Source organism: Xiphias gladius, chromosome 8 (assembly GCF_016859285.1).
Source record: "Xiphias gladius isolate SHS-SW01 ecotype Sanya breed wild chromosome 8, ASM1685928v1, whole genome shotgun sequence".
Lineage (NCBI taxonomy): Eukaryota > Metazoa > Chordata > Actinopteri > Istiophoriformes > Xiphiidae > Xiphias > Xiphias gladius.
In genome coordinates, this window is record NC_053407.1 from 13,946,132 (window position 1) to 13,971,963 (window position 25,832).

Genomic DNA, 25,832 nt, shown 5'->3' on the forward strand with positions numbered 1-25,832 from the left:
AGGATAGTAAAAAGTGGGTGAGTGGGTAGAGGAAGATGGAGAGCAAAAAGGAGAAGGAGCAAGGAAGAAGGGGATGCTCAATATACCATAGTGAAATAAACATATATGTTCCAACGTATACATAGTATATATACTCTATATACCTTGCATATATACTAGCATAAAATAGAGTAAAAGAAATAACGACATCAATGACAGTGCAAATAAAAGTACTGGGTCCTGATTACAGTGTTTCTAATTGCAAGCAATGAAATACACTAGCGGGAGCGAAGTAGTATTCTATTTGAATCATATCTGTCAATCACCCCCCTGCATGTTTGGTTTCCAGCCTAATAGGTGACAAGATTTTGTTCTTAAGTTTATTTTGGCTTTTATTTTGTTTTCCCTTATTTTGAAAGTCAGACGTGAAAAAAAGAAATTGACGATTTCAAACGGTAACATACACTAGAACTCGAAGTTTACGGAGATGTAGAGTAATTAAGGCTATATGGAAGAGCATACTTTGAGTTTATCTCCAGTCGAAATGGCCAACAAGGTAAATTTAACTCATTTATGTTTTTAAGGTTGAGTTTTTTGAGTTTTTTTCTATTCCCCAAGTTAGCTTGTTATTGGTCAAGGTTCAGGGTTTCTTCTCTGTTTAACATTAGTTCTCAAGTTGGTTCGTTGAAGTGCGCGTAAACACACACACACACACACACACACACACATACAATTTCACTATCGGTCAGCGCTTTCCTTTACTCGACTTTGATACTTCAACTTTATCAACCACCTGACCTGCACGTTTTATGTGTGTGTGTGTGTGTGTGTTTTTTTCTTTTTTTTTTTCCTAATCTTTCCCATCTTAATCAGATTTTTCATAGCTGACATTTTGGCTTGTCATAAAATCACAGGTGCAACTAATAACCTTGATGATGCCTCTGTTCCAGCAATTACTGCACTGCAATGCAATGATTAGTGAAATTAATAAAACAATTAAACACACCTGTGTATGACATGAGCTGTTTTTCTGCTGTGAAAAGGGTCTAATCAAGTTTAGTTTCACTCCATATTTTCCCTCAGGTCGTATAAAAAAAATCGGTAGGAATAGGAATAGAGGACGTGGACTGAGTTTGAGGGTTATGATAATAGTGCATGATAATTTCTCATCTACTATTACACTTTGTCAGTGTAAGGCTGTGTGTCCAGTGGGTGACTGACCACTGGTGGTGGTGGTGGTTGTATATATATATATATATATATATATATATATATATATGTATATATATGTATATATGTATATATATGTATATACATATATGTGTATATATGTGTATATATATATATATATGTATATATATATATATATATGTATATATATATATATATATATATATATATATACATATACACACATACATACAGACACACATATATGTATATATGTATATATATATATATATATATATATATATATATATATATATATATATATATATATATATACACACATATATGTATATATGTATATATGTGTATATATATATATATATATATATATATATATATATATATATATATATGTATATGTATATATATATATATATATATATATATATATATATATATATCTATATATATATATATATATATATATATATATATATATATGTATATATGTATATATATATGCTGACCCCCTCCCTGCAGTTTCATACTCCTCTGTAGCCTGAGTGTCAGCAAGCTATTGATCACCAAGTCTCTCTCTGAGTTTTGTTCTCCACGACACCCACTCGTGCACCGCTTCACCTCAGCTCTCCCCCGACACCCCGAGCATGAGCTCAGATCTCAGCCTTTAACTGGCCAGACGACCCCTCAGTTTGCTCAGTGAGGTAGCGCGCCTGTGTCTTTGTCACTGGGAGTCGATCAGTTGTGTGTTTTTTGTGGTGCAAGTCAGGTGTATCTATGCTTTAGTCAGGGGAAAGGAAGGAGTATTTATGTGTGTGTCCAGAGAGAAAGACAGGGATTGTGTGCAGAAGAGTTGTACATGAAGTGGGTTTTTGACATTACAGGTATTGAGCGTCTATTCCACTTTGACACGATGTTGCACCACGTTTATGTCTCACTGTTTTTCTTCTGTTCTTGTGATTGTGTGATATATAGAGAATCAATGTGGTACAACTGTGCTACCCCTCTCTCTTGGCCTCCTGGGAGAGTGGGCATGTCAGACCTCATTATGCCTTCCCAAATCAAACAAAATGGCTCCTGTTGGTTTCCACATCTATCTGCTCCTCCCTCAAGCCCCATGTTGGTGTACATACAAATGATGCAGTATGTTCAGACCCTGCTTGTTAGAAGAGGTTAGTACTCAGGATTATGTTCTGTATCTAACTAAGCATGTATCGTGTTCACAAGCCCGAACCAAACCATTTTCCTGATTTTGGCTTTTCAGTGCTAACACAGTGAGGCAAAAAACTTCTAGACCGTAAACAATTAGCTGGTCAGGCAATTAGTTGGTCAAAAGAAAATGATCTGCCATGTTGCTAATAATATCATCAATCAAGTCAAGCAAAAATACCAAACATTATCTGGGTTTTAGCTTTCAAATATGAAGATTTGCTGCTTTTCTGTGTTGTAAACTAAACATCTTTGGGTTTTGGACTTGTATGGCCGGTCTGGTGAGCCCTGCCTTCTCATCTTCCTCTGAGTGTGTAGTTTGCATGCTGGTTATATCAGCCTCAGGCTAGATGCTGTTACGAGGAAGACGGCTTATCAAGATAAGTGACAGGTATCGGAGTGTGATCTTCACCTACTGAGGGTGTTGAGGGAAGGATGAACAATTCACTTAGCTATCTCCCACAGAAAAGTTGTATCATTATAAGGCCTACTATATTGCAGCTTTAATGTTACTGCGCTGTAGTTTCACCCATATAAATGTCTTTGCAAAGATGAAAAGATGAACAACACCCTGCAAGGGTGGTTATGGTTTAAACAAGGTAAGAAAAAATGAGAAAGATCTTTGGACATCACCTTCAAAAGGCATTAGTTTGGATTTGGTCTTAAGTTTAGGTTAAAGGTTGGATGTTTCAGACTTGGCTGGTTAAGGAAGATATCTGTTAAGGTAACTTTGTATATTATGTGTATTTCTGCAGGTCAGATTCATTTGATTAGAGAATGAATGCACCCTAGCTGTAATCCTTTCAATTTATCACACAATTACAAATTAAGAGGTACACCTGAGTTATTTAGAAACAGATATACAAACAGATATTTCACCATGAAAAATTGTAGGAAAAAAATACTTTAACTCGAATGAAACATACAAGTCAAGCAAATCAACATGTTATTGTCTCTAAAATGGAAATAAGGTCCAAATTGAAGGAACTCCCCTCTGAATATGTGGTCTCTGTGTTAACAGGCAAAGAGCCAGCTGCATTTCCTTTCATATTTAGAAAACCTCATTTATGTGAAGAATGCATTTGAAAGAGAAGTTGTTCCCAAGTCTTTCCTTGTTAAATGGGGAGGGGAGAAACCAAGTCCCCTATGGGTGTTGAAGCACTGTTGGCTTGGCTTCTTAGACAGTGTCTGAAAACCACAGCAGCAGTATGTAACAGTGATTGGGTCCATGTCAGATCTACTTCTTGTTGTTTACAGTCATAATTGAAATCAACCACAGGCTCTCTGCTGAAGTGTTGTAAATACCAGAACAAGCCTGTGGGCTGCCGGTTTGGGTTGTTCTTGTATTTTCACCACCCAGTGGACGAACAGGAGCTTGTTTACAGAGGCCTGCTGCTGAACCTACCTGAGCATTTCATTACAGTTAAGATAAAATATCAGTTGTATTGGTTGTATTTAAAGTTGAGGAGAGTAACTAGAATCAGAATCAGAAAAAAATTTAATGACTAGTGAAACTATGCCTTACAGTTACTATCTTCATAATGCACTTTTAGACTGTTAGTGGGCAAGAAATTAACATAGTCTGCCATTTTGTATTGAAAAAAATGTCTAGTTGACCCTTCAGATATACTGCCAGTTTTCACATTTGCTTTTCCTCTTCTGCTGCATGTTGCATTGCAGGACAAAAATGCCCATCAACACTACGCTCAGAAATCTGCTAAATTGGGGGCATTGCGGTGATATAGGAGATATGACACATGTCTCGTAATCAGCAATGTTTCTTTTTCGAGTCTGGCCAGGAACCTCTGTTATATTTTACCCTTTTCTTTCTCTCCCCACATTTCCTGTCTACCTCTCAGCTATACTGTATACTATCAGTTGAGGGCACATTATTGTTGATTTTCTTCCCACATGAATGCCCTCAAATCAGTCAGAGTAGATATTTAGGATGAAATGATTTACAAAGAAACAAAGAACCAGTGTTTCTCACTAGTATATCACTGCTGTGTTAAGTAAATCAACAGCTGTGTAAACAAATCTGCTTCTTTTGTGTTGCTAAGCAACAAAGGCATTAGATCTGTCCTCACATCTCTCTCTGTAAAACTGATTTCTCCTTGGCTTTTTGTGGAAATGAAAAGCTAACCCAGGTTAAACATACTAACCAGATGTGGCCTAATTCTCACTCTTGTCGTGCAGAGCCATTTACTGCCCATATGGTTAACACAGTTGTTTTTTATTGTAAGGACTCAGCCCTCCATATTTGGATCCAAGCAGCATGCTAAACATTCAGTGGGCGTAGAGTTAGCTCACCGAGCAGTAATGGAGCAGACACACACTAAAAGATACTGAACATATAAATTCAACACACAAGTCCATAGAGATCCACTGTACCATTTAAAGGTGTTGATTAGTAAGGTGGAGGCTACTGGGGTACAGAGAGTGCCAGCAGCTCCACCAGTTACAGCCGTTTGTGTGCTGCGGGAAGGAAAGTGGCGCTGAAAGCTTAAATGGGCCACCTTGTTGATTTGTCACTACACAATTGTGGGGTTTTAACTATTTATTTATGTATTTAATCACTTGACGGTCAGTTGATGGGCACGAGATGATGTGACCTGCATGGACTAATGTATTGCTTCACTGAGCAGAAGCTGCACTGATTGCTGCTTGCCATGATGAGTTTGTGATTGATCGCGGTTATCATCTTTTTTCCCCCTTGAAGTGCTACAATTTTGGAAATCTATAAAACTGTCTCCCCCAGAATATTTCCTGCTGTGTTGGAGCAGTGTTTGACAAAACAAGTTGACATCAAGTTTAACTCTAAGGTTGCTAAATTTTCTCAATTTGAACAGTTACACCAATGAAGCTTCTTTAAATATACTTTAAATATATTTCTTTAAATATATATATAATATAATATAATATATATATATAATATACCCCTCCTTCACACTCAGCTGTGCCGTGAGCTAAATATTCATATCATGTGTTGTTGTTTGTTTATTCCTTGTACTTAGACCAAACCTTGCCCAAGACGGCGCTCAAGGCATCTTCACTGGCGTCTGCAGCTATGAGCTCATCAGCCCTCCATGTGCATATGAGTGTGTGTAACCTCGGTGTGACATCTGCTGCTGCTGCTGTGTTTCACAGTATTTCTCTCTGGTCTGTGACGTTTACACAAGGTCAAACAGGGAGAGCATCTGGTGGGCGAGACACAGAGTATTTGAGGAATGTCAGGGAGCATCTGGGTGAACTCACACACATATATACACACTCAGATAAACAGGCACACATCTACAAATGCTTTCACACACATGAACATTTATTTCCTTTGCTCTCTCAATGTCTCTCTCTCTCTCTCTCTCTCTCTCTCTCTCTCTCTCTCTCTCTCTTGCACACACATACGCAAACACAAACCTGACAAACACTCCAGTGCAGTAACAGCAGCAGCAGATAGGGGCTGCTGCAGGACTGTGGAAGCTGTCCGGCCAATCCGCGGGCAGGTTGTTTGTAGCCCGGCTTCCCACTGGCACATCTCTTTCTCCTCTCTTTTCTCCCGACGGTCGTCGTGTCTCTCCATCTCTCCGTGTCTCTCACCATCTCCCTTCCCCCTCATCCTCGTCTTCTTTCCTGGGATTAAAATTGGCTGCACTCATGTGCTGTGTCTTTTGGAGCAGCGGTTGAGAAGCAAAGGCAGGAGGGAAACAGTTAGGTTTAACGGAGGCAGCAGAAGATGTGCAGTGGTTGGTTGCAAGGCTAGAGGACGCCTGAGAGGACAGGCTGTCTGTGGAGGTATACCTGTGGAGAAAGGACTGCTTTTATCAACATCTGGGGCAGCTGCTGATGAGGTGCCTGAATTGCACTGGCTTTTTCTTGACTGTGTCTGTCTCTCCATCTCTCTTTGAACATGTCTTTGTGTCAGTTGGTGTGCATGTATAAATATTTGTGTATTGGTGTCTGTGCATGTGAACGATATGGCCTATGTCTGAATACATAGCTGAGTGACGTGATGTTTATCCATCTGAAAACTGCGACAGTCCTAATATTGTTAATCAAGATTTCATCCTATCATCCTTTGTTTCCTGGCTCTCTCCTCTCCTCTCCTCTCCTCTCCTCTCCTCTCCTCTCCTCTCGCTTTGCTGTTTGTGAAGCAATTCACAGTGCCTCACAGCCTTGCTAAAATGGTGTCAGTTTACATAAGATGTTATTCTAAAAGAATTCATTATTGTAGAACCACAGAGTCACCTGTGTCAGCAACATACATGCATGTATCGGCACAGTATGTGCAGTGGGAGCCCATGTAAAGATTCCCCTCTCTGACGGTACACTGTATGATCTCTTTGACGGGTAGGCGCAGCATTAATCTCAACCGGTAGGCCGAACGCTGTTAAGTCAGTTTGGCTGGAGGTCACTAGAGTATGCATGAGTGAGAAGACATGTTTGTCATTTGTAAATGAAATACATGTAACCTCAGCCCTCCAGCTGTTGGATGTGATAGTGTTGCATACTGAATGTTCTATGGAGAATAAGTTCTCCTCCTCTCACCCTCCTGGGCTTCTTTGGTTTGGTATGAAGGGAGGAGAAACTATTCATGGACATTATCATACAGTGTGTGTGCAGCACAGATATGTTGGCCTGCCCTTAGTCTTCTGTCTTCACTTATGTTTGTCATTTATTTTACTGTGTTTGAGTTTCAGTGAGTTAATGAGAAGGAAGACAGCTTGTACAGCAAATAATCAGCAGAGACAGAGAGGGAGAGACAAGGTTGTGTGAGCTTCTGTCCTCTGTAGGCCTTTGTCACCCAACCTGCTGACACCGCAAATTTGGCCCCAAGGGGATCACTGGTTTACACAATTACCATGGTGTGTGTGTGTGTGTGTGTGTGTGTGTGTGTGTGTGTGTGTGTGTGTGTTGTAGCCTTTGCTGTGAAAATCAGTGTGAGCTTTCAACCTGATAAACCAGCACAAAATCTTGTTTTGTTTTTTTAAACGCCCTAAACATACAGTTTTCCCTTTTTACTGCTCCTTCAGGTTGTTAAAAATCATCCTAAATCTTAATCTCTGCCGTCTGATAGTTGTGATGAAATAAATTTTTATAGCTGCACCATTCCATCAGAATGAAATATTCTAGATTCTTTCTGCATGAGTTTATACACAATTGCCCAAAATTTAGTGTGAGATATATTTGGTATCTTTGGGAACTTTCGTTCTCCAATAAAATTTAAAAGTTCTGTGGGTTTGAGCAATGTTTGGCTGCACAGCATGTGCTTGTTGTGCTGTGCAGGCCGCAGCTTGTTTTCCCAAGGGAGTAAAATCCTACTGGTTGTTTCCAATACAGTCACCTGCATCATAAATGATCTAGGAACAACATTCAGTATCTTTGAAACAAAGGGGCAGTGACATCTTGGGAGATCAATCCAACAAAATGAAACAAAGCTGTAACCGCTCTCTTCCTATGATTGTGTTTAGGGGGAGTGGTTGACAAGGATTTGCGGCACTACCTCAACCTGCGCTTCTCCAAGGGCTCTGTGGACCACGACCACCAACAGATCATCAGAGACAACCTCTACCTCCGCACTGTTCCCTGTGAGTCCATATCACCCTGACTCTATCCCTCCTCTCTCCTTCCTTCTGGCCTCCATCACTCCTTCTTGCCTTTCTTTCACTCCTCTTTGATCTCCTCTCCTCTGCCTCACTGTGTGCCTGTAATGGTCTATTTCATCGTCTTTTCTTTTTCTTAGATATCACTTTCCACCCTCCTCCTACCCCTCCCCGAGCTCTATTTCCCTCTCTTTCTCTGTTTTAGTTTTCCCTTCTTGCCCCTGGGCCATTGCCCTTGTATTTTTTCATCTCACACACACACACACACACACACACACACACACACACTTTCTCTCTGTCTCTCACCGTCTATCGCTCCTTCTATTTCCTCAATCGTCCGGCTGCCGAGCTCTCAGTCTGAGGTTTCCACGGCAACCACCCTCTTGTTTCGAGGCTTGCGTTACCGTGACGCCCTATCCCCTTCAGCACATGCTCAACATGCACAACACACACACACAGATATACAGAGATGATAACATGTCACTGTACTGGACACATTAGGAACATATTTTTTATTTGTATGCAAGAAACTGTACATGCTAGACACACAAATCCTCAAACAGACACTTCATGCCTGTGGGTTGCACGTCGATGTACGTGCTTACATTGTGTTATCAGTGCATGTGCCACTTGCCTGTTGCAGGGACGATGTCACTGCTGTGATTGACACTGAGGGGGTGCCATGACCAGCAGCTCCGCCTGCTGTCAATACACCGAGCAGCTCGTGAATCAGCTTCTCTGGAGACTGAAGCCACTCTGTTGCTTGACTCTGCAGACTACACGTTATTCCATTTATGCAGCATGTGGATCAGTTCACTTTGATTGGATTTTTGTTGAAGGGCTTTCTACTTGTCCGACACGTTCCAGTGTCCCGTTAATAACCTCAGTCATGCTGTCTTGGTACTTTGCAAGCACAGGTGGTTTAGTTGAATAAATCGGCCTTTTGGCCGTTTGTGAACAGGCAGATTCTGTATCAAGTATCATGTATCATGAAAAAGTATCATGAAAAAACAAAGCTACGATTTGACGTCAGTGATAGTTCTTTTTGCGTTGGCTGAGCACTTCTACTATACTAGATGTCCTCTGCCAGTGTGTTGAGCCGCTGACACAGAAGTGATTGTTTAATACGCTCCCACAGCTGCACAGTTCCTGAGCCTCTTTCTCCCTCTTTTTCCTCTCCTCCCTGCCTTCTTCCTCCCCTCCCTCCCTCTCTCTCTCCCGTTGACTTCATTTCTTTGCTTTCACTCTTTGCTCTCCCTCATGTTCCCCCTGCCTCTGCTTCTCTCTCTGCTTCTTTGTTTTCTTTTGGTCACCACCTCACTTTATTTTAACTCCAGATGGCCCACCCTCCGTCTCCTTCCTTCTGCGTCTCCCATTTTTACCTTTCTCAGCCTGTTGGCTGTGTAATAGTGCAGCGAAGGCGGACTGACTGGGTGACGGCTGAGGTGATGGGGACTGGCTGAGGTTCAACACTGCAGGTTTTTGCACACTTCAGCCCTGTCAAGGCCGAAGGACAGCACAGGCCCCTTTTTGTAGGATGAACCATAGTTTTGTCACCACATTTCAATTATAGCTGCCTTCCAGCACTTTATGAGAATGGAAAGACAGTTATTCTCTGTGATGTGTGAGTGGTAATGACATCCCCATAATTAAGTGCCTATCACTTAACAAAGCTGATGCAGTGTAATAAAGATTATAGAAATTCCAACTCATAGACCTCCTGCACAGCAGCTTTGAATCATATGCTGAATATCTGAATTTCATTTAGATAAACCTGTGATATTACAGCTTTCCCCAAGTTTGTCTTAAACTCTCCGGCCTTATTTTATTAGTCCTTTGCCAGCAGGTCATCTGTACTGTACATAAGAATGTTTTATATACATTTGCTGCACGAATCCTGGCAGTTTGAGACACACAGAAGCAGGCGTTGCTCAACCATAAGAGTGACACAGCATCAGACGGCTAAAAAACATGGATAATGGCCTTGAGTGCTGCGCTGCTCGTGCCCGGCACGCTGTTTGTTGTTGTGGTTTGGAGCGTTATAAAATCAGTGTTTTTCTCCCGTGTCTGCAGCAGTCTGACCATGCTGTCAGTGCGAGTCTATCAGCTTGACAAGCAGACGCCACTCTGCATCACAACATGCTGTCACACTGAAGGATGTGGGAGGAGGTGTGTGAGAGTGTGTGTGTTTATACAGCTAGAAGGCTTATATTCTGACAACAACTCCTTCATCCTGTTACATCATTCAGCTCAAGGATCGGCTGTTCTCCTCCCCAAAAGTAATGAATCGAATGTGATAATTTGCCGTCTGATATTAATAACTGTATTCACATGTTGTATTGTTGTCTCCAGGCGGTCTGCTTTGTTTGTCTGTGTGTTTGCTGTGTGTTTGTATGTGAATATTTACTTATTTGCAGGTTTGTTTTCCAAATGCATTCACACTACAACAAGCACGCATGGCAAACACTATCAGGGCTGCCACTTTAAGAACATTCACATACACACATTTAAACTGGGATAGGGACTAACACTCTATGCAGACTAATTAAAAAATAAACGGATAAACCAGATAGTGCAAAAGTGAGTCAGTAGTCCAGCAGAAGAAAACCAAAAGGCAGAGAAAGAGGATTTGGGAGGAATGTGGGGGGAATAAAACTTCAGATAGTCATCACAGTTTACAGCTTGAACATTTGACGAGATTGTCAATGTTTGAAAGTCTAACTACCTTCTCAAGCATTTGAGATTAGAAATTTGCGGCACCATTTCACTTCATTTACAGGGATCACTTGGCCACTTTAGAAAATGAGTCTGAGCTTCCGTCGGAGCACCTGCTGTTGAGGAATCTAGAGAAGAGTTTTAGATGGTTTTTCTCTCTGCATAAAAACAGTGTGAGTGGCTTTTGATACGAGTGGATTTGAGAGTGTAATGTAGTGAAATGTAAGGCAGGAGTGAGAAAATCTGGAAAATATATAGGGAGAAGCAGAAAGATGGGGGTACAGTAAACAGAGAGGGGGGGGGTGATGATGGATGTGGACTTGAGAAAAGAGCCTCGAGAAGATGGAAAAGAAGAGAAGACAGGAGGAGAAGTGGTAAAGAGGAGGAGATCAGCAGCGGAGAGATGGGGAGGGAAGAAAAGAGTGGACAAAGGGTGGAAATTGAGAAGGCGAAAGTCGATGAGAGAGGATGGAGGGATGAGCTGAGCAGAGATGTAGGGAGAAGAAGGGCGGACGTGGACTGAATGTGGGTAGAAGGAGATATGAGGGAGCCTCGTAAGTCATTCCCTAAAGAACCATCTCCTCTCCACCACTCTACTCAGAGGCATCAGTAAAAGGCTCTATAAATAGCTTCAACAGTGAGCAGCACGTTTCTCTACTCAGATAGCCTATAAATACATGCAGCTTCTGTCACTTCACATCCCCTGCTCTGGACGCATGCTGCCCCGCAGCTTTGCAGCCTCTGAGAGGGAATCCTCCACTGGAGACTACAGAGGAGGAGGATATAAAGAAGCGGACAAGGAACATGGCCAAGATGTTTAGGCTGCTGATTGTGGTAGGGCTGACGGACACCGCTGAGAGTGATAGCAGTAATGAAGATGGATATAATGATGATGTGAGGAAGTTTTGCGGAAAATGACACCTCTTAACCCTGATACATGCAGGAGATTTAATTCACAGTCTTGTTAATGCAGAATTTATGCAGTTGCTAACAAGGATTTTTCAGCACTACGTTCCTGTACAAAATATTTCATACAGCTCTCGGCACCACCATGCACCTCAACACAACAGCTCATTTCATGACCCAAATGATCCAAAACTACCAGAATGGTGTAGAATTCTAGTGTCAAGCATGTAAAGTGTTTGCAGTGTGTGCAAAAACACAACCAAAGCAAAAACTCAATCAACAGGTAGTATTACATACTGTAATGTATGTAGATGTCTTGGAAGAAGTAAATCATTTTTGATATTTAAGAGGAATAGATTGTGATATTTCTCAACCACCTTGCATTATAAAAAGAATACTGAGTTACCATATGAAACATTAGTGAATCAGTTTTGAGCATAATTTGCAGATTAGTTTGTAGAAAAGCACTGATGGAGCTGCTGCTGGTGACTGAACTTTAGTTAAAAGGAACTGAATAATTTTAAAACTTTTGCGCAGTGAGTGTATTTGTTGTTAAGGAACTGAAGAAAATAATTTATGATTTAGTCTGTAGAATGCCATTGTGCTGCTGAGTGAGGAGTTCTTAAAAAAAGAATTTCAATATTTATATTAAATATTCAATATTTTGTTTTATAATATTTTCTTTCTTCATAGATTATGTGAAGTTCTTTCAAGAGTAAACAGAAATATTAAAGCAGTCACCAGTCAGTTATTTCAAAACAAAGGAACACGACTACGACAGGTAAAAGTATGCCTGCCACTTCAGGCGTCATACTTTTGTTTTTTTTACAGTAAATGAAGTCACGCTTTTATGACCTTTTGGCTCAGACAAAAGGTTTGCCAATGTAGTTCTGTAACATAGTTAGATTTTAATTCACTATGTTACAGATACTGTGCAATCATATGTGCATTTACTATTGTGATGTCCCTCCACCTCTCCCTGCTACTTGAATGGTTGGTTTAGCGTCCTGGCTCAGAAGCCAATGGGCAGAGAAGGGAAGGACATCAGGAAATGCCGTACACCTGAATGAATCTTCCCTGAGGCCCACATCAGCCAGTTTGATTGAGGTTTTGTCATTTTGTTTGCACCCACCACAAACTACGCTCCTCAACACTCTGCATCCATTACTGACAATCCTGATTAACATAGTTGTTTTTATTTCTTCTTAACTTTGCAATGAAGTTATTTTCTTTAAAGATTATTCATTTGTGATTCTCCTTGTCACTGACTTTGGGCCAGTTTGTGACACTATGGCCCTGTTCATACCTGGGATTAACTTGGATTTTGGGTGATCCGATCGCAAACTGATAGCTCTAAGTACCTCAGTTCACACCTGGCATTAGAATGCGTCTCCACAATGGCTCGAGTGACCACTTGATCGGATCTCACCTGCCTGCTCTATATGCGAATAAACACGTACATCAATTCAGTTTGCAAATACCAAATGCGTTTTTGTTTTATATCGCGGGAGGCAGCAATGCACTTCCCGTGCCTATTCTGCCAAAGATTAAAATAAGAAGAAGAAGAAGAAATCAAAACAATACAGACTGGGTCTATTCCTTGTTGTGCTCCAGACTAACCAAATCGCCCAATATGTTAGATGCAATAGTAATACATCTCTAGGGGTTTTTCAGAATTTTCAGATTTCACGGACAAGGCCAGCTTAAGCAACTTGCACGACTTTTTGTATTTTGTTTGCAAATTATTTTGTACATCCATTTACACAGAGGACGTCAGTTGAGTAGGTGATCCTTCAGTGTGGCCCAGGACCCCTTCGCATACACACTGCTCAAAGAATTCTGCCATATGCGGCCCAGACCACCTCCAAGTGTGGTCTGAGCAATCGCATTTCAATGCGTCCTCAATACGTCTCAGGAGCATTCACACCTGTACTCGCTATCCAAATGTGATCCGATCATCCAAGACGCATGTTAATGCGAGGTATGAGCAGGGCCTATAAGGGGACCTTCAAATGAGCATTCAGTGCATTCCTCTGTGATGATTTCCTCAGCTAAGGAAGCTGTCACCTTCATCTTTGTTGGATTTTTTAATTTAACTGGCTGAGGAAAAATATGTAACTGTTGCATCCAAAATTTGTTCTGAAATTGAACCAAGAATATTGGTTCAGTTTTGGGATGTTTTTGTAGTTGGAACACTTCCGTTTTAATTATCAATTGTTGAATCCTGTTTATAGATTGCTCGTTGTAATTATATATGTAATTGTTGGTATACAATACATATTTGAGGATGTTTGTTACGATAATAGTGATGAACTTGAATGAAGTGATAAAGATAAAATTAATTTCTTATGAGTGTGCTTCAGTGGAAGATTGATCGCACATCTTTATGTATGCACAAAAACACTGTATGAATGTACATGTATGTATGTGTCTTTTTATACTGTTGCATCGATTATTCTGTTTGTGTGTCGAGATTTAATAGGCTAAGCTGATAAATGAATAATAGGAGTGTTACACACCATTCTCTGTCAAGGATGTGTGCATTTGCCTCTGTGAGAAAAAGAGAGAGAGGAATACATCATCCCCCAGGGACTCTCTCCTTAAAGGGGTGATTTGCCTTCTGGTTTCTCTTGTTAAAGGGCTGGCTGACATGCTTTGATTTGGTTCTTTGCTCCCTGCAGTTTGATTGACACACTGGATTAATGTTGTTCCACAGATGAAAGTAACTGTGAGGGAATGATATGAATTTTATTAAATGAAAATAGAAAATATTGAACATGATTAATGAATTGGTTATGTTTGCAAAGTGCTTTCCGTGTTAAGCTCTGGACAGGTGTCATCGGTTTTCTCACTCCTTAGTATGATCCTCTCACTCAGCGACTAATCAAAAAAATTAGGTTCTTCCGAAGCCTTCTTTATTTGTGTTCCTGTCCCCAGCTTTACCTCTGCAACACCTCACCCTCCTCACCTTCCTCACCTTAATGTCTCTGTCTGTGTTACTTCTGAGATCAGTGTAATGTGCAGTAATGAGCCAGGTGCTCAGTGAGCAATTCTTCTTTTGATGGTCAGTGAGTGCTCACGGCTCCAAGAGCTCAAATGTTTACTCTGGTCAGTCTTTACCTCTCCACATAAACACACACAAACACAGCTGCACACACTGTATACCACACACTACATACCAGCTCAGTGCGTGTGCGTCATCATGACCCATACTGTCATCCTGTGTCAGTCAGCTCTGCAGACTAATAAAGGTGCTTTTGAGCCTATCAGGGCTGATTTCCATCACCACAGGAAACACCTCAGTACGGGGTAATTTCTCAATGTCACCCAAACATCTGGTCTGCCAGGCGCTGATCACTGAGCACCACAGATGTCTTTGCAGTAGCTAGTGGACCTGACAGACAGACAACTTCATGGGAGAAACTCCAGACAAGATGCAGCTGCTTTTTAGTCTGAGCTGTGTCTCATTTCTGTCGAGGAGTTTTAATTGACAGAATGTTGCCTTCCCTTGTAAACCACTTCTTTTAGTTTTTACTAAATAATTTAATTACTCTGCTGGAGCCATTGAAAGGTCCATCATTACAAAAGCAGGTTGTGATGGCAAGCTCAAATGCCCAGAACTCTATTTTATTTTTCATTTATGTGTCCAAAATGTCCGAATATACCCGATATGTCCTGCTTAACTCAATAGAAAAATGAAAAAAAAAAAGATATATACTGCATGCAGAGAATTAGAACATTTGGGGTTATTTCAACAGAAATACTGAGATTCAAGGAGGCTGTTTCTAACTAGTTTAATTTGCACCGATTTACTTGGGAGGAAAACTGACACCGCTGCAACCGTAATAAGAGTTTAAGTGCTGATACCGTAACACCTTTGTCAATATTAAGTCCATTATATTGCCAATTACAAACAGTTTCCCACAACTTTTTCATTAAAGAAAATAAGCCCAACTTCTCAGATCCAACTGTGTATAATGCTGTCTTAACACAAACAGCTGTAGAAATAACTTTGTCATAGAAAGTAAGGAATTCACAAAAACATGATTTAAATTAGGCTAAATCTGAACAAAGTTGGACTGAAATAACTATTTTCAATGTCAAATAATCTTTTGATTGTTTCTATAAATATTTGTTAAAGCAGTTAGTCAGTCAAATGAAAGAAAACAGTGAAAAATGTCCATCACAATGTCCAAGTCTTAAGTTGCTTCGTTCTGTTTGACCAAATGTTATGAACCCCATCCTGTACAGACAAACGCACCAAATACTCACGTTTGAGAAACTGGAATCAGTGCATATTCAACGTCTTTGGTTGATAAATTACTGAACTGTAACCAGTTGTTAAAACTGTTGTTGATTATTTCTCTGTCAATCAACTAATCAACCAAACAACTGATTAAAGAATGAATAAAGACTACATGACAGTTTTCTGAGCTCAGTGCAATGGACAGGGTTCATTCTGTACTGATAAAGTGTCCGTGCACCATTTCTTGCTTGAACCTTGCAGTTAAGGGAACAGTTAAAGTTTGACAATTTGGGAAATACCCTTATTTACTTTCTTGCAAAGAGTTAGATGAGAAGATTTATTCCAATCTCATGTATATATGGTAAATATGAAGCTGAAACCAGGAGCCACTTAACTAATCTTAGCATAAAGACTGCAAACAGGAGAAAATCTACTTTCCCAGCACCTCTTGAGCTCATTAATTAACATGTCATATCTTGTTTGTTTAATCTGTACAGAAAACAAGCCAGCTGTTTCCCCCTTTTTCCAGTGTTTATGCTAAGCTAAACAAATCAGCTGCTTGCTGTCCTCCAGTATTTACCTTTCAGACATGAGAGTGGTATCAATCTTCTCCTTTAACTCATGACAAGAAGGCAAGTAAAAGTAATCCCCAAGATTTCAAGAGCAAGATTGCTGGAGCCTATCCCAGCTGACACTGGGCAAGAGGCGGGATACACCCTGGACAGGTCGATCACAGGGCTGACACATGGAGACAAATGAACATTCACACTCCCATTCATTTCTACAGGCAATTTAGAGTTGCCAGTTAACCTAACCTGCATAACCCAGAACCTTCTTGGTGTGAGGCGACAGTTCTAACCACTCTTACACCGTTCCAACTTGTCTTACAACAATCTGCCTTTAACTCTTAAACTCAGTGTATCTGTAACTGAGCAAGCAGCCCAATCTCACACCCGTCCCACACATTATCTCACCACCGACTGCAGCTACACTGAATCTCTGGGGGCAGAGCATCCTCCAGCCCCGAGGGGAATCTACACCGCAGAGGTGATGTCCAAGTCCCCCCGTCCTCCCAGCCTACAGGCGCCATCAGAGTCGAACCTGTCTGCCTAAACACCAGCTGAATTACTCTGAGGTAACCAGGTGTGAGCTCTGTGGCCAAACTGTGACAGTAATTGATTGATGAAGTGCAAGGAAGCGAGAAGCACAAAAGGGCTTGAGCTTCAGACCCCTGAGACTGTAACAGGTAAAACAGCTGTGTATGCAGAACGACTGAGTGTCATATCTGACATAAATATTATTTTTGTAAAGCTACTGTAGATTTTGTGGCCTGTTACCATGGCAAGGCTGCGTTGCCAGGTGCTGACGTGTTGTCGTGGCAGCAGACGCTCCTGTCAGAGTGTTGCCATGTTGCGTCGCTGCATCTGTAGCCTGGGCTTTGTAGTGTAAATAAGGATGACTGTATGTGTGTGCTCGATCATACCTCTCTTATAGACCTCCTATCACACTTCACATCTGCCAAAGGGGAAGAAGGAAAAGGAGGACGTGGGGTGAACATTGAGAGTGAATGAGACGTGAGATACTAAAGGGCGAGACGGAGCTTGAAGGAGAGACAAAGGAAAAGAGGAGGATAACGAGGGGAAGAGGGAGCGGATTAAAAAAGACAGAGAGAGAGTAATGGGGACAGAGAGTACCAACAGAGGAACAAATGGATGGAAGAGCGATGAGGTAAATTGGAAATTAGAGGAATGAGAGAAAGAGTAGGGATAACGGAGGAGGGCAATTTGAAAAGACAAGACAATAAGATATAGATAGATGCGAGACTGAGACAGTAAATGAATAAGAAAGCAGCAGTGTGTGTGTGTTTGTGTGTGTGTGTGTGTGTGGTGCGAGAAACAAACAGACATTCTTCACATTCCTTTCTGCTCTCATGCTGCTCTGGTGCTCTGCTTGCCCTGTGTTGAAAAGGATTCTGGGTAAACAAGTTCAGGGTTTTGAGGACAGTGTCTTGGTATTTGTTTGTTTCGCACTGTTGCAGGATTATATCTTGAAATCAAATGTTCCCTTTATATTCCTACCTGGGTAGCTTCAAAATTAGATATGATTTTTTATGACTGCACAATTAGATTGAATAGAAACGTTAATGCGCCATTTTACACTTTTTTTTGTGAAATAATGGAGATGGTTAAAAGACTTGGGATTTTTACTGGAATTAAGGAAAGGTTTGTGCTCAGCTGCACAACATGCACACGTAGGACTGAGGAGGTTAGACAAACACCAACATTTCTCAATTCAGATGAAAAGATATGCACTCATAAAAGAAATGTGTCTCTTTCCACTTCATGCAGCATTATTAGGTTAGGTTGGACTCTCAGACAGGTGTGCCAACACATCTGTACCTTCGTGTTCGAATCCTCTCTTTCACGCACTTTCACAATAATCCCCAGGTGGATTATTGTGAAAGAACATCATGCCTGTTCACCTTTTAGAGAATATTTTTAGTTACTCTTCTGTTAGATTTGGTGTTACCTCGGTCTCTGTAACAAATTCACTCCAACTCCCAAAGCAACCTGATGGCTCTGATGGATGATATGCTGAAACCAAGAGGGGTTTGTGAGACAAACACAATGCGTAAATGCGCATTGAGATACAGAGCTGGAGGCTCAGGTGGGACCATGTGTATCCAGTTGTTCTCATCTGGGTTTGTTGCTCAATCCATTTACCATACAATCGTTCCCTGTATTACAACTACAAATACTGTAGGAGTAATTTTTTTCAACAATGAGTTTCAAAACTCTGGAGGACATAATGATATCCATTGCTCCTTCTCTATAGCTTTAACTATTAACTGTTACTATCAAACGCACACTTGGTTCCCCCCACCCTCATCTCCATATTCCACACATACTCAAGCTGAGACATTTCCAATTGACCGCCTTCCCCCACCCTTTATTATGATAATCAGTCCATCGATTGTCTATTTTTAGCTCTGTGTCTCCCCCGCTCTGCTCTCCTCCTTGGTGACTTCCTGTCTAATTATACAAACATGTATATGCATACACGTGCACAGTATCAAACTCGCTCGCAGGCGGCTGCGGATGCACAGTGAGATTAACCAGTCATTCTTTTTCTCTTCTCACTGTCTTTTGCTGGTTTTCTCTGCTTGCCACTCTTCTGCCAATCTATTATTTAGTAAAGGTCTTTGTCCTCTTATCGTCTGACACCCAGCTGAGTTATTTCAGTATATCTGCTACTTTAGCTTTAGCTCCAAATGGACTTTCCTTGTAATGTTTCTACGTAACCCTCTCTCTTTCTCTCTCTCACACACGCCCACTAATGTGAAAATATTCAGTAGTGCTCAGTCGTCATGGTTTGAGGCAGAGAATGTCTTCACCCCCTAAAGTGGCAGCTCCGGAGCTTTTTCTGTGCTATTATTCATTTAAGTCATTAAAGCCATAAATCTCTATGGCTCGCATACTCCTAGTCGTAGCGTCACCTCTGAGACGTTTGGCTACACTGGCTTATTGCAATGCAAAGACCATTTTTGGCTCACAGCCGACTTTATCCTTTATTAGTGAGAGCACGACATCCAATCAATAGTCAACAGCAGCAGTGCTTTTGGCTCAGGGGAAGTGTTGCTGCCTCTTCTCAGTACCGTCTGCTGCTATCTTTTAATTTGAGTACATGTGCAGCTTGTCCTGCTTTGTTGAGCTCATTTATTAAAGCTCTGCTTAGAAGTTTGTGTGGCAGTGGGCAAAAATATGAAGAGAAAACCCCCTGAACTGAACTGAAGACATTTCAGCCCTCATCCACGAGGGTCCATCAATTATATATTTGAAATTTTGTCAGTTTTGCTTTCTAACTGGGATTTTTTCGAGGATAAGAAAAAGCAAGTTGGTATGGTTGAAGATAGATAAAGACAGAGGAAGGCAGCAACATGGGCAGAAGGAACAGAGGATGGATTTTGCTGGGGACGCTGTTCCTTTTAATAAAAAGGTCTACTTCACAGCTATTTAGTGGGTGTTGCTAAGGGAGGAGGAAGAGCAGAGAGTGAGGGAGAAAAACAGGTAATGTGCTAAACTGCTCTGAGTAGAAATGTGTGAAAAGGGAGGAAGAAAAGAGGAACATTCGGCCTGTCCGCCTATCTCAAGGCCAGATAGTCGATCAATATACCCAGCTCAGATCCAACAAGACACTCTTTCCCTCTCTCTCTCTGCTCAACTGGTGTGTCCAGTGAAGGAAGCTGTGGGAGAAGGCCATCAGCAGGTCATCAGTATTCCAGCAGGCTCTGCCTACTCTGGTGTGGGCAGCAGAATAATTTCACTCTGATCTTACAGATCAATAGCTGTACCCAGTGGAAGGCGACCAGCCCTGCCTGGCTGACTGAGCTGCTGCAGTATTCAGAGTAGCACTGCACACACAATGGATGGTCCTCTTCAGGATTAATTTTTTCAGTTTAACATGCAGTGTAGTTCATGGAGTGAGTCTCATTGTACTGGTCTGTGAAGCTTCTTTACATAGGCCTTTTCTTTTAGTAGATATCAGAAGATGGCCATTCTTTTGGAACACTGGGGGTTCCAAAAGAATGGCGAGCTCCCCTTCAAACACACTGTGTGGTATATACTACAGTGGTCAAAATGATCACCTATTAAAACCTGACAATATAATGCAATCTGATAACATAGCCTTTCAGTATGATTGTTGAGCCTATGTTATGTTAAATTTTTGTACAGACTGATTCGGAGGAGTGATGAGTCAACTCATGGGGGTGAGGAAGATATTTATTTTACCTTATGATATAATGCAATCCAATATATAAGCATTAGGTGCTTATATTATGCTGCTTACTGCAGCCTCAAAAATGACCATGGAGTTAAATCAATACTTACAAATTGGGAAGAGATGAGAAAAATTATACCCAATGGCAGTACTTACTCCAGCACTCTCGTTTTGCCTTACATTATATAGGGGCTAGATAAAATTATAAGTGGTGGACATAGTCACACAAACACCTGTGTGGTATTATGCAATAGAATGCAACAAACCTCCAATAAATAATTTTTGTTGAAGTTGTATATAAGAAGTGCTGATTAACTTTCATGGTAGTTTTCGAGGCAGAAGTTCAGGTGTTGATTGTTGTTACTAGGGCTAGTTTGTTTTTCTGCTAAATGCAAAGAATTTATGGACATATTATAAAATGCTTTATTTGAATTGACCAGTTAGATTACAAGTACACAGGAATAAAATATTTAGAGAGGTTTTATACATTGTTTGACACTTCTAGGTGTTAAATACCGCCTGCACCAAACAGCCAGGCTACCTGTTACTGCTGAGATGGAAAAAAAATGTTGCCAGCTTTCTAGCTCTTTTTTTTTTTCCCAGTTTGTGAATCTATATCACTGTCCCTAATTTAAATTTATATACTAGCGCATTGATATTTGCAGCCAGGGACCGGTACTGGTCAGTTTATCAGAAAGAGCTTCATCCATGTTCAAGTCAAAAACAAAGCCTACATCTATGGTTTAAACTTCTATTCATGTACAAAAAACATCAGGAGTATTAGATATGTTACACCACAGGTCATGAGAGATATTAAGATATTAAATCATCTTGGGATTAAACAGGAATGTTTATATTTTATAACATCTTAAGGTCATGTCAAGAAGTATAGAGCTCTATATAAGCATTACAGCCACTCAAGATATATTCAACTGATTTGGAGTTTGGATCAGAGTCAGAATACATCAAACAATGCAAATGGTGGGACACACTCAGAGATGTACACACACACTCACACAGTCACGCTCGCTCATATCTGTATTGTTGTGGATTTACGGTGTCCTACTGAGCTTTGATCAGCTTGGAGTTGGGATTACTGTTGGCACAGTTGGCACTTTACCACATTTACTACATTTAGATTCACAAAATCAAACGCACAGTTGAGACACGCACACATGTAGACATGCAGACAGAGATAAGTACAAACAAACACCCCTCTGTACACAGTATGGCAGTGTTGGACAGCCTTATAGAAAAACTATAGATGCCTCACTTCGTAGCTCATTTTGTGTTGGTAAGTTCCCATCTCTGCTCCCACTGGTGACGTAAATACAGCAGAGAATGTTCAGTAGAGGCAGTACAAGGGCAAAGTAGTGACAGACGATTAATATAGATATAATGATTAAGATATCACACTCTAGAGACAGAGGTTCCTCCACGAAACTCCATGAAATGACTAACCTCCCACTTGCTCAGCGTCTGCGCATGTGCATGCATTTGTGTGTGTGCGTGTGCGCGCGCATACAGGGTGTCTGTCTACAGCATCCCCACCACCTATTTTTTTTTTATCTCCCCAGCTCGCACTCCAATTATGATTCTAGTAAGCATTTTACGGTCCAGGCTGAAATTATTGAGATCCCTAATTTTTAAGTAAAGAATATAGTATATATTCAGAAATAAATGAAAATTAGCCAATTTGTATAATCAGAATATTTTAAAAAATGTCCAAGGTTACTGAACCAAAGAAAATAAAAAACAAAACTTGCATAATAGTGAAATAATACAAACAGAAAATGTACCCCAGACACATTTATTGGTACCCCTCATTAATAGTTGGTTGCAGAACCTTTGGCAACATGACAGCCTCCAAACGTTTCTTGTAGCCATCTAGAAGCTTCTTGCACTTGTCTGCTGGTAGTTTTTACTGCTGTTCCACTGCTATGCGTTCAAGCTCTTTTAAAGTTCCAGCAGTCTTCTTTGCAGTGGCAAATTTCAGCTCTCTCCAAAGGTTTTCAATTTAATTCAGGACTCATTGCTGGCCAGTTTAAAATGGTCCATCTTTTCCTTTTCAACCATTCTGGTTTTTTTGATGCATGATTTGGATCATTGTCCTGCTGAAAGACTCAAGACCTTCGCCTCAGTGCTTGTTTTCTGACACTGGGTAACACATTTCGCTCTAAAATGCCTTGGTAATCTTCGGATTTCATCATTCCTTTGATACATTCAATGCCTCCTGTACCAGAGGCACCAAAGAAGCCCTACAGCATGATAGAACCTCGACCTTGTTTTACTGTAGGTAGACCGTTCTTTTCTTCATGGGCTTCATTTTGTTGCCTATAAACGAACTGATGCACTGCATTCCCAAAGAACTCTACTTTTGTTTCATCTGTCTATAGAACATTATCCCAGAAAGACTGTGGCTTATCTATGAAAGTTTTTTTTTGTGCCTTTCTTTCAATAGTGGTGTCCTCCTTGGCCTTTGCACATGGAGCCCTACTTGGTTTAGTGTGCGGAGTATAGTATGGGCTGAAACCCCCACTCCAGATTGCTCAAGGTCAGCCTGAAGCTCTTCAGATGTCTTGCATGTGTTTTTTCCCACAATCCGCAGACTTCTCTCAGTGAGTTTCTTCTTAGCACCATGTCCTGGATAGGGTCTTAACAGTTTTATGACTGAAACGTCTTGATAACATTACAAAGTGTTGAAAAGGGGTTTCAAGATATTTTGTGATTTCCTTGTAGCCTTTGGAATTGTTATGTTTTTTGTTAATAGCATTTGTGATGCTCTCAGACAGCTCTCTTGTCTTCGCCATAATGAAAAAGAAACTGGAAACAATCCGCCTCTTCTTATGCAGTAAAACCATCATTCATTGGTTAATTCATGTCATTTGAACACTGAAAATTAAGCACAGGTGAGTTTTATTGTTTTTTCATTTGTTTGAGGAATTCATTTAAATTCATCAAAAGGGTGCCAATAATTGTGTCAAGCGGACGTTTTATGCCTGTGTTTTCTTTTACACTATATGAAAGCATTTTTTGTTGTTGTTCAGCAACTTTGAAAATTTTTATAATATTCTGATCAAACAAAATTTGCTCATTTGCATTTATTTCTGAATTTATTCTAAGTTCTCCACCAAAAATTCAGGGGTGCCAATAATTTCAACCACGACTGTATACTGTCAATTCATACCTGAGCACATGTATTGTTCTTTTGGATTTTTACAACCTTGTCAGAACTGCGCATCCCCTTTTCAGACACGTACAGTACACTTGGAACTTTGGAGCACAAATCTTACTCTTCAACCAGATCTGACATTCTGGCAACTGCACGGCAAGATCAATCCGACTTAGACTTTACAATGTGGGCCTGAGTTGTGGGAAACGCTCTGAGAGTGGTCTCCCTCCCCACGACGGGCCAATGACTGTTTTTCAGGCATGATCAATGAAGAGCAGGAATCAACACCGGCGGACTTTACTGAGCCTGGGCTGAAAATCCACTTGGCAGAGGCACAAACACAGCACCTCATTAAACTCGACACTCCCATTGCTGCCATCACTGAGCCGAGCCTTAACGCCGCAGCACTGATGGAGATCTCTAGAGCGTTGATTTTGGAAGACTGTAATTGCTGCACAGTAATGTGGTTCCTCTGTATTCCTGCTGTTTCAACAATAATCCAATCGGCACACTATTGAATCCTGTGTAAGGAGGTATGAGTTACGCTTGATAAAAGTGGCATATTGATTCACTCATAACTAAAACAGCACCGGATTGGCTTGTAGGGACTGAATGATGGTGGTTTCCTGTTTGAGCATGCTTTCCCTTCTCCTCTCTAGCTGTCTCTCTCTGTCTCTAACTGTCACTCACACACAATTGTGTGAATGGATTTGGCTATCACAAGTGATGACTCTTCACTCAGCCTCTTCTGTTACATTTCCTTTCCCCTCCCATTTCCTCTCATATGCTTTGTAGCCTCAAATCTGCCGTCTTTTTCCGTCCAGCCCTTTTTCTAGGCTCTTTCTCTGCCTTCCTGCCTTTTCTTCTCAAGTGCCCTATTTGGCTCTGATGACCTCTCCCTCCCTCCCTCTCTCTCTCTGTCTCCCTCTCTCTCTCTCTGTAGGTACTACCAGGCAGCCTAAGGAAGGGGAGGTGCCGGGGGTGGACTACAACTTTGTGAGTGTGGAGCGTTTTATGGAACTGGAGCAAAGTGGAGCCCTACTAGAGAGTGGAACCTATGAAGGTGAGCTCTGGGAGTGCTATGGCCCTTGTGCAGGACACATTCTGTATCTGAGAAGTACAGGTGCTTTGGGAGCACAAATGGGAACATATGTTTTGGTAGAGCTATTTTACTGTTTTTACTTGAATCTGCCATCTTGTGCTACAGTGTAGATACATGTATCTTTGCTTGATGGATCAGGTGTGTCAGGAGATGCTCTTACACATAGGTTAAGTAAACAAAATAAGCCAAGTCATGTATCGCAGCTTTCTGGTGGTTGTGTGTGTGTGTGTGTGTGTGTGTGTGTGTGTGTGTGTGTGTGTGTGTGTGTGTGTGTGTGTGTGTGTGTGTGTGTGAGAGAGAGCTGGATGAATGCCATTTCCAAGTCATGTCAAGTCTGTGCATCTGCTTTGCTACAGTGTCAGGGATACATCTACAGATGGCAGATTTGCTGGTTCATTTGCCCAGTAGCAGTTTTTGTGAGCATGTGCAGCTGAACACACTCACAAAAATGATGTGTGCGAATGCATGTGTGTGCACATGGGGGTACAGGCGCATGTACATTTATGTGTGTGTTCCCTTTTTGTGTGTTCATTTCATAAGTGTTTTTCTTTGTGTGTTTACAGTGTATGTGTCCCTTAACACAGAGCTTACTCATGCCCACTGGGGGAAGCTGTCTCTTTCTGGGTGGCTGCACTGGAGGTGCAGCAACTCATTTTGTCATGCACATTAAAATAAGAGAGAGTAGAGGAGAAGGAATGAGAGACTAGAGGTAAGAACGCAGAAAGATAGAAAAAGAATTAGAAGGCAGTGAAGGAGGCTGAAATCAGACATGAAGTATAATCAGGAAACTTTTTACTGTATTTGTTGCTCACGTGTGTGTGTTTGTGTGTGTACAAGTATTTGCAAGGCTTGGTGCACAAAATAGCTTACGTGTGTGATGAGTCAGAGCTGAAGGTGGATATTGAAGTGTGCATAAAGCTAAGATGCCTTCGGGCAAAA

At 41.1% G+C, this 25,832-nt stretch overlaps 1 protein-coding gene across 7 annotated transcripts in view; it reads left to right on the forward strand.

The window, feature by feature from the left end:
* The first annotated feature begins 432 nt into the window (after positions 1 to 432).
* Positions 433 to 25,832, forward strand: part of LOC120792986 (membrane-associated guanylate kinase, WW and PDZ domain-containing protein 2-like) — a 69,187-nt gene continuing 43,787 nt past the window's right edge. For 2 of the 7 annotated variants that reach the window (XM_040132465.1, XM_040132464.1), the window contains exons 1-3: positions 2,184 to 2,339; positions 7,842 to 7,958; positions 24,735 to 24,854. In XM_040132465.1, coding sequence (XP_039988399.1) covers positions 2,201 to 2,339; positions 7,842 to 7,958; positions 24,735 to 24,854 — 376 coding nt within the window. In that variant the 5' untranslated portion in view covers positions 2,184 to 2,200. The other 5 variants (XM_040132468.1, XM_040132469.1, XM_040132470.1 and 2 more) reach the window with 5 other exon arrangements.